Source organism: Ictalurus punctatus, chromosome 8, assembly GCF_001660625.3.
Source record: "Ictalurus punctatus breed USDA103 chromosome 8, Coco_2.0, whole genome shotgun sequence".
Classification (NCBI taxonomy): domain Eukaryota; kingdom Metazoa; phylum Chordata; class Actinopteri; order Siluriformes; family Ictaluridae; genus Ictalurus; species Ictalurus punctatus.
The window spans coordinates 7,705,120-7,713,853 of NC_030423.2; the positions used below are offsets into that span (position 1 = coordinate 7,705,120).

The 8,734-nt window shown below is 40.5% G+C and overlaps 1 protein-coding gene across 5 annotated transcripts; it reads left to right on the plus strand.

Annotated features, from left to right (window-relative positions):
- Positions 1-599: 599 nt before the first annotated feature.
- On the plus strand, positions 600-6,975 carry lamp2 (lysosomal-associated membrane protein 2). 5 transcript variants are annotated; one of them, XM_053682233.1, is made up of 7 exons: positions 602-773; positions 2,206-2,921; positions 3,032-3,157; positions 3,339-3,393; positions 3,485-3,655; positions 3,834-3,969; positions 5,633-5,759. In XM_053682233.1, exons 1-7 carry the CDS (start codon positions 731-733, stop codon positions 5,634-5,636), a joined length of 1,251 nt encoding a protein of 416 aa, XP_053538208.1. In that variant the 5' UTR covers positions 602-730; the 3' UTR covers positions 5,637-5,759. The 5 variants fall into 5 exon arrangements, with proteins under 5 accessions (XP_053538206.1, XP_053538209.1, XP_053538208.1 ...); XM_053682230.1 differs by lacking the exon at positions 5,633-5,759 and adding an exon at positions 5,210-5,368; XM_053682231.1 differs by lacking the exon at positions 3,834-3,969 and having other exon boundaries at positions 600-773; positions 5,633-6,975.
- Positions 6,976-8,734: the final 1,759 nt, after the last annotated feature.

The window sequence follows — 8,734 nt, forward strand, 5'->3', positions numbered from 1 at the left end:
CACTGCACACTGCAGCTCAGGAATAGCAGTAATCATAACAGCAGACCTTAACTGACTTTCCATAACTCACTACACAGAACTTCTGTGTAACTGTAAACTTAATTTCTGTGATATGTTTTGCATCTTTTTATTCATGCATCTTACTAATCTACCTAGCCTAATACTTGCATCTTTTTCCACTGTTTTGGTATACTGTACCTCGTCCCTTTGTATCACTACTTGCACTACATTTTGAATGTTCAATATCATATTGCATGATTTTATATTGTTTGCGCTTGCGCACTTGCGCAAAAATTTTCCCCCACTTATGTGAAACCATATCCTTACGTTGTTGTCATGCATGTTGCATACACGTGCACTTTAATATTGAACAAAATTACATAATTTTCTAAACTCTGTATTCTGGAAACATATGCCAGTAAAGTTGACTTGAGTCGACACATTCGTCTCTCCTATTATATTTGTAAATAAATAAATAAATAAATAACTTTCTTTTGCTAAACCCGACACATTGGTTTCAAAATCCCGCCTGTAGGGGATTTGTTCTGAAACATGGCAACACACAGCTCGGTGCAGCTGAGTGGTCATGTGACTTCCTATCAGCTGGGCTGATTTTCAGCCTTTTATAGCGCCAGCTTCAGCCGCTCTCTCAGGTGTAACTTGTCTTTTAGTTCTCACATAGGTTGGAGTCTTGGTTTTCTGGGAGCTGTGTGGCGAAGTAACCGTGGCTATGTCTCGCTGGGTTTGCCTGTTCATTTTGCTCCCTTTGTATGGTAAGTACACAGACCTTTTAATTTGAGTGCGCCATTGTCGCAACTTTTTTTTTCTTCCGTTAAATGTGAGGCCTGAATGCTAACTCTGGCTAGTGGAACAGCTTCCTAGTGTTTTGACAAACCTGGTAACTTGCTGTTAGTTAACGTTTGTTGTGTCTAATCTTATTGTGATATGTAGTTAAACCGTATTATTTCACAAGCTATACTACATTGCTAACTTGCAGAGGGCAGCTATGTTTGTTAGTTGAAGCCTGACGCATTTTGATGGCGCGCAAGTTAATTGACGGTTTCTTCTTGGTGTCTGTCTGTAGTTTCAACATCTCACCAGCAAAAACAAATGCTTAGCAAAACAGGTTGTGAATTCCCTGTTCAGTTTTAAACACTGCTTATCGTAATGAGTCAGTAACTTTAGCTTCTCACTGTTTCATTCGGTTAATGAAGTGTAGAGAGAGCATTAACGTAAATTATCCCAACAAGGTGTTAACTGTTATAAATAGGCATGTGACTACTGCACCTTTTTCCTGCCAGGCTTTATTCGACACCATATGGCCGGGAGTGACACCTGTAAAATGCCTCAAACTAATCATTATATAGTGACCTGGCTGTAGTGTCAGTCTAAACTCCAATCACTTGTACGTGAACTTCGTGGTGTCCACTTAACTGCCTGTAAAAGGTGTTGCAATGTGATGCTAAATACTTCTAGTTGACTTTGGTGCCATTTCAGGCGTTGACTTCCCTATCCTTTTCAAATGACGTTGTCTCTCAAATATTGCCAGCTTGTTGTTTGGAACAATTGTTGAACACTTTGGGACTATCACTCTTGTTTGTATGCCTGCTGAGTGCAGCATGAATGGAAATTGACTCTGATGTATTGAAGGAACATCACATAGTTTTTGCAAGAAGGACTTGATCTTGTAGCCCCGGGGGGGGGGGGTTCTATTCTATCAGGCTGGAGTCAATTTCATGACTAATTAATAAGCAGTGTCCTTATGAGGAATGGCTGGGTTTCTGAGATGGTCTGACTCCAACCCTTGGACCCCTTGTTATGCACCAAGGGGTATTTGGGGTTTCTTTGAGCTCATTACCTAGATTAGTGGACCCAAATCATGAGATCATTATTATTGCCAATTATAGTTCCTGTCTAAATCTCAAGCACCTGATCCTACTAATCAAGGTCTTTAAGGTTGTCTAATAGCAATGCCAGGTAAGTTGGCTAGGGAGGTAACAATTCCTGAGACTTAGAAATCAATGGCCGTTATTCACAAGCTGGCTTTAATACATGAGCTGCTACCTAGTTGGTGGCTCAATTTGTTTGTGGCAGGAAAGGTTCCTCAGCTTGATAAGTTATGAGCTAAGTTTGCCATAACTAAAAATCCAAAGTTGGGTGCTGTGTAGCTGGCATTAGTTTAATACCTACATTGTTGTCTTGTAGTTCTTGGGCAGGCTGATGTGGAAGATGTCGACAGAAGCACAAGCTTATTTCCCACTGATCAGCCAATTTGGGAGGATACCCCTGCAACTACAATCCTACCTACCACAAAAGGCTCTGACAATGCTGTAGCAGTGATTACCACCACCACCACCCCTGAGCCTGATGTGCCCATCACTACAACTTTCCAGCCCACTCCAGACAGTGATGCAGAAGGAACAACTCAGCAGTCTAATGTTACAACTGTTGCACCAACTACTCCACTTCAGCTCATCAACTCCACAACAGCTCTTCCGACCCCGCTGCCCACCAACTCCACAACAGCTCTTCCGACCCCGCTGCCCACCAACTCCACAACAGCTCTTCCGACCCCGCTGCCCACCAACTCCACAACAGCTCTTCCGACCCCGCTGCCCACCAACTCCACAACAGCTCTTCCGACCCCGCTGCCCACCAACTCCACAACAGCTCTTCCGACCCCGCTGCCCACCAACTCCACAACAGCTCTTCCGACCCCGCTGCCCACCAACTCCACAACAGCTCTTCCGACCCCGCTGCCCACCAACTCCACAACGACCCCGCTGCCCACCAACTCTACGACGGCCTCCGCTCCTACGACTATCCCACTGCCGAAGGTTGGAGATTATGTCGTCCGGGCTGAGTGGAACTCCTCTGCGTGTCTGATGGCAAGGATGGGTTTGCAGTTTAGCTTCAGAATGGTATGTGTATAGGGTGGTTATGTGCTATTAACTTACTAGCTATTAAAGTATGAGTTGTCATTCTCTTATGAATGGTCTTATGTCTTAAATCTTACTGTGTCTCCACTCAGGGAGACAGTTTTCAGACAATAAATCTCGACCCAAATGTGACTACAACCAATGGAACTTGTGGAAACAATGACTCTACACTTATGCTGAGAGCAGACACAACTATTGTCCAGTTCATCTTCACCAATGTAAGTAATTGTTTATATACATCTGGATCAGGGGCTGTTTAGCTTTATAAACCTTACATTTTGTACATTCACATTGCTATCCCTTTGGGCTTAAAGCTTGTCAACCACTCCTGACACTTTCAAGGACATTGATGTCCCATTGATCCACCCAAATCTTGTTGACCTTTATGATTTCTTGTAGCAAACAAGCAAATTCTTCTTGAGTGCTTTGACCTTGACTGTGTTGGCTGGAAGTGGTAAGTAAACTTCAATGTGTAATTATTGGTGCATTTTCCTCCAGTGACTTTGACTGCAATGATTTTCTTGCAAATCTGACCTTGGTCACAGGTGTGTCCTTCAAGGATGGCAGTTCTAACTTATCTCTATGGGAGGCATCACTGGGGAGCTCATACATGTGCAAAAAGGAGCAGAGCTTCAACATCACAGAGAACCTTATTTTGAATACGTTTGAGCTCCAAGTTCAGCCATTTGGAGTCATGAATGACCAATTCAACACAGGTAAGATTCAGCCTTTTATAAAAACTTGTTTAAAGCTCTTTAAAAAAAAAAAACTTCAAATCATGACTGTGCAGGGATATCCCATTTTAATCAAGTTTGCCATGCTTGTGACTGAATGTTTGGTTCCTATGCTGATGTGAAATTGCAGCCTTATTGTGTATCTTTTCTCTGCTTGCAGCCCATGAATGCTCAGTGGATGACACCAGCCTCTTAATCCCAATCATTGTTGGCGCAGCTCTGGCTGTCTTGATTCTCATTGTAGTGATTGCATATGTGATTGGTCGACGAAAGACATATGTTGGATATCAGACCCTGTAATGACCTCCTGAATCACAAATCATACCACATTTCATTCCAGTTAGCTAACATGATCCTGGGCCACTGCAACTGTTAACCTTTTCATTTGGCTAGAGCCTCACTGTCAATTTTCCATTGTTTAAAGTAATGACTAATTTGGCAGCTCCTTGAACTCTGAACTAAAATCTGAAGTGTGATCTGTGCATCTGTTCCAGAATCATGGGCCCTGGTAATGCTGTTATCCCCTTGTGTGCTTTTTTTTTTTGTTTGTTTTTTTCTCCCCTAACCCCCTCCCCCTTTTCCTTAGTATTGGAAGCAATTGAAAGGTTGTACTTTATCCACCTTCTACAACTGGTGCTCTTAAGTCCTATGATTGACATGTTCCCCTGTGCTTAGGGTGACTAGCCAATATACTGATGGGGCAATTCCATACTTTCATAGCTTTCTATAAGACCTTACACTTGCTTCTGCTCTAGTGACTAAATTTAGTATGTTTCTTATTGCCTACAACAAAGGCCATAAGATATAAATTTTTGGGTTGATTGGGGGATGTTTGTGGTTTGATTGGTGCAGTGGGGATTAAAATTGCACAGTTCAGTTACATGTCATTACCTTTTCAGAGATTGTTCAGTTTTAAAATAAGCGTTTCAAAAAGGGATGGCATTGCTTTGTCAGTTACACTCTGTAGATAAAACAACCAAAACTGAGTGGAGAGGAATACTTGCTGCCTATTGCACATCTGAATTGCTTTTGCTGCCAGATTGGTTCTTAATGTGTTGCTTGAATTTTGTCCCAACCTGAAGCTCTGGCAGTTTCGCAAGTTGACGACATGCTGAATAGGTGTCAGGTTTAAGCTTTAAGTGCAGTTTTCTTCCACTTACTGAAAGGAAATTAAACTAACTGCATGCACTCGTTTAACTGGCTGTCTACATATGCAGGGTTATTTTAATACAGCAGGAAGGTTTTCAATGAAGTGTTAAAAGTAATTTTCAGACTTCTGGGAATAAGTGCATGTGATCTGTGTGGGTATCTTGACTATAGTTTTCATTTGGCTCATTTTATTGTACAACTAGAACTTTGGGTTGGAACATCTTTTGTAAAGCAGCATTTTGAACAACTGCATGCTATGGCATGAGCAAAGGTGAATAGGTGTCATTATGAATGCTTGTGTATGTTTTGTCTATCCTGTAGTTTTGTTTTTTTTTTAATATAAATCTGCATTCATGTTGCTCATTCCATGTCTTTGTTCTGCATTAGGTTGGATGTTGCTGAGAATCATTCCCCCCACCTGTAAACAGCTGTTTATGCTTAACTAATTCACATGTCTGATCAGTTTGGAGTTGATTGGTCACTTAGGTTCATGCCTTGCTTAATGAAGGTGCAGCTGAGCTCAATAAAGATGGATTGATCTGTCAATTTCAAGCTTGCTTTCTTTTTTTCTCCTTTTTTTTTTTACACACTAACTTAATGAAAAGGGAATTCTGCCTCCTGGCATAAAATTTAATAAATTCTGGCACTCTGTCATTGAAATGGCTGGTCTTTTCTATTTAAATTACTTCCTAGCATGTTCTAAACATGTGCCTTTAAAACATGTTGCAGTCTAAATTCTAATGTTTACTGTACTTTAACCATTCTGTAAATAAGTAATCACTCTTCTCACATGCATGCTCTCTTCCTCAGCTGAAGATTGCAAGGCTGATGAGGCAGAAAACTTCATAGTGCCTATTGCAGTCGGAGTTGCCCTCATTGTTCTTGTCCTTCTTGTCTTGGTGGCCTATCTTATTGGACGGCACAGAAGCAGAGTTACTAGCTATGAACAGTTCAGCTAAATTATGCTCAATTTAACTGCTTACACTACAATGCATATTGTACACAATTGTGAATTTAAATTCTCTTTGGTCTTTGTCCCACCTATAATGTGAACATTGTAATGTAAGACATTTTAAGTGCAATACAGAAGAGCTCAAATTTTTTTTCCCTTAAGCCACTTTTTTCCCATTTTTATTTTGGGTGACTTGTTCCATAACTAACTTTTTTTTTTTTTTTTTTTTTTTTTTTTTTTTTTTTTTTAAATCTCTTTCCTCGGCAGTGGAGGAGTGCTTTCTGGATGCTGATTTAAGCTTTTGTTCTGACTGCTGTCTGCATGGCTCTTGGCTTCCTAATCTTCCTTGTGCTCATCTTAACTGATTAGTCAGAAGAGCCACACTGGGTACCAGTCTGTATACCCCCCAAAACCATGCTGTTCAGTGCTTGCCTATAATCTCGATCTTCTCCCATGCTCTGCAACCTGTTCATCCCATGTTCTATCTAATTTTAGTTTTTACTCCTCCAATCTAAGTGCTTACTGCTTCTGTGAAGTTCTCACTTGTTTGCTGCCTGTGTTAAATTACTTATTTTGCTGACTGTTCTTCCCATTCAGAAGAGGCAGTGTGCCAAGCTGCTACAACATTGCTGAGTTGGATTCTGTCAAATTAATCCCTGGCCTTTCACTAAATGTTTCAAATGCATGAGGATAGTTTTAAAAGGGTCCCCCTTCCCTCACATCAGACCTACATGATGATTCTGTGCTGTATCCCTTTTTGGCTAGTCCCTTGATTGTAAATGACTAATTGAAGTTCTGTACAACTTGAACATGGATCACATGAGGTGTGTGGGGTGTTTGTTTGTTTAAAGAAAATTTGGTACTTTGCATGAAAAAGGGACCCTAATATTTGCAGTGGGTATTTGTAACTTGTCTCAACCTGCTGGCTTCCCTGTTGGAACAGTTAAATGCAATCAACTGGCGCAGTTATGTAGAAGCACTTGATAAATTTATTTGACCACTTTAGCCTTCATACAAAGTCAATGCTCATTCCATCTGGCTGTGGGCCTTTTTTATTTGTGCCAGTCTAATGCCAACTGTCAAACTTGTGATTTTGTGAATCTAAATTCCAACACGATTGCAGTCACACCTTAAAAACTGCTATTTTCATTGTTCCTTACCTTCACTGGAAAAAGCTTCAATAAAATGCCTGATTTTGGTATCTTGGTCTACAGTGTTGTGCATCATGAATACTACTAATCCAGCTCAAGCTTTTTAAAGTTGCAGCTCATCTAGATTGACCTAGAGTGACTGTATTAAACTGGTAATGAAACAATCTGACTTTAAAAATTTACAACTTATTAAAAATGAATGTTTATAGAGGGTGATCATTTTTTTGCCAGCAGAATTTGAAACATCTATGATGCCCTCATTATCAACACCTGAGCAAAATATGGGAAAAGAAGGGTGTGAAAAACTCTTGTTTAACCTTTTGATCTTTTGAAAGGAAAAAAAAATCAATACCACTATTACCAATATGAATATCAAACAAAAACTACAGGTTTTCCAAAAAAAAGTTAAATATAGGTGTGCAACAATTACTGGTGCTCCTATGAATTCATATGAGAAACATGAATTTGAAGTATATTCCCATTAATACTTAAAAAAAAAAATAAAGTGCACCTTGGTCACTAGGAGCAGGAAACTAGTCAACCATGACTTCCTGTTTCACATGGGTATAAATGAGGTAACAGGCCAAGTCCCCTGGGTGCTTCTCATTTATTTGTACATCCTCATTTCCTTTTGCTGCATTTTAGCTCCACCCCCTTAGGATCCATGTGAGGAAAGGATGTGGGGCGAGAGGAATCAAAGCAAATCAAATAGAAAGTCCTTGCTCCCTCACTTCAAAGCAACATCAATTAATGACTGCTCAGATGGGTTACCTCACTGTGCTTCAGGGATCTGTCATTAAATGCACTGATAGTATGTGAAATGTCTGGGGTTTTCAACAATGAACAATACACAAAGTATCACATCTTTTGTGCAGCTTTGCATATCCAAACATGTATTAATGACAATACTCATTGTAAGCATATTTCATTATAGAGATGTGCCGATAATCAGTATCAGCAGAAAAAGGTTATTTTTAAATATATCCAATGATCAGGGCCGATTATATCCTGTCAATCAAAAGAGGGTGGGAAAACAGGGATTTCATGCTGTCTGTAAAGTGTCTCTCTTGTGTGGAATGATGATAAAACCACAGTTTGTAATCTCTGTAAACTCTGCACCGCTAAAATTATACATCGGATGCTTCAGCAGTGAAGCGGCGTCAAGTCTACTCTGCCACCCTGACGTGCGTCAGGTTTTTCGACAAGAAACACTTCCATACCTCGGTGTCCTCACTCCTAGCTCCTCTGGAAGCTTCCTCATTCCTTGTTCCTCGCCTCCTTGTGGTGCAATTAGAGAATTGATATGTCCTTCAAGATGGTTGACGACGATCAATTTCTGGGTCACAGGATGGGGGAGTGAGGAAACGAGGAAACATCAATTTGAGTATTGAGAAGCACTCCTTAGTCATTCATAACAATGGGTAAGAATATAACTGTGATGTGCAGCAAAAAATTGTTGAGCTTCACAAAATGGGAAGTGTCTATAAGAAAATAGCACAAGCATTGAAAATGTCCATTTCCACCATCAGGGCAATAATTAAGAAGTTCCAGTCAACTGGAAGTGTTATGAATCAACCTGGAATCGGACGTGTGTCTATATTGTCTCAACGTACTGTGAAGAGGATGGTTCGAGTGGCCAAAAAATGTCCAAGGATCACAGCTGGAGACTTGCAGAAGTTAGTTGGGTCTTGGGGTCAGAAAGTCTCCAAAACTACAATCCGAAGTCACCTACATCACCACAAGGTATTTGGAAGGGTTTCAAGCCTCTAATCTCATCCAAAAACAAACTCAAGCATCTTCAGTTTGCCA

Excerpts from the sequence above, each read along its gene's own strand:
- lamp2 (XM_053682230.1), top strand. The coding sequence starts at position 731 with ATGTCTCGCTGGGTTTGCCTGTTCATTTTGCTCCCTTTGTATG. Across the intron at positions 2,922-3,031 it reads TGCAGTTTAGCTTCAGAATG|GGAGACAGTTTTCAGACAAT; the intron begins GTATGTGTATAG and ends GTCTCCACTCAG. Across the intron at positions 3,970-5,209 it reads TATGTTGGATATCAGACCCT|GTTGGATGTTGCTGAGAATC; the intron begins GTAATGACCTCC and ends GTTCTGCATTAG.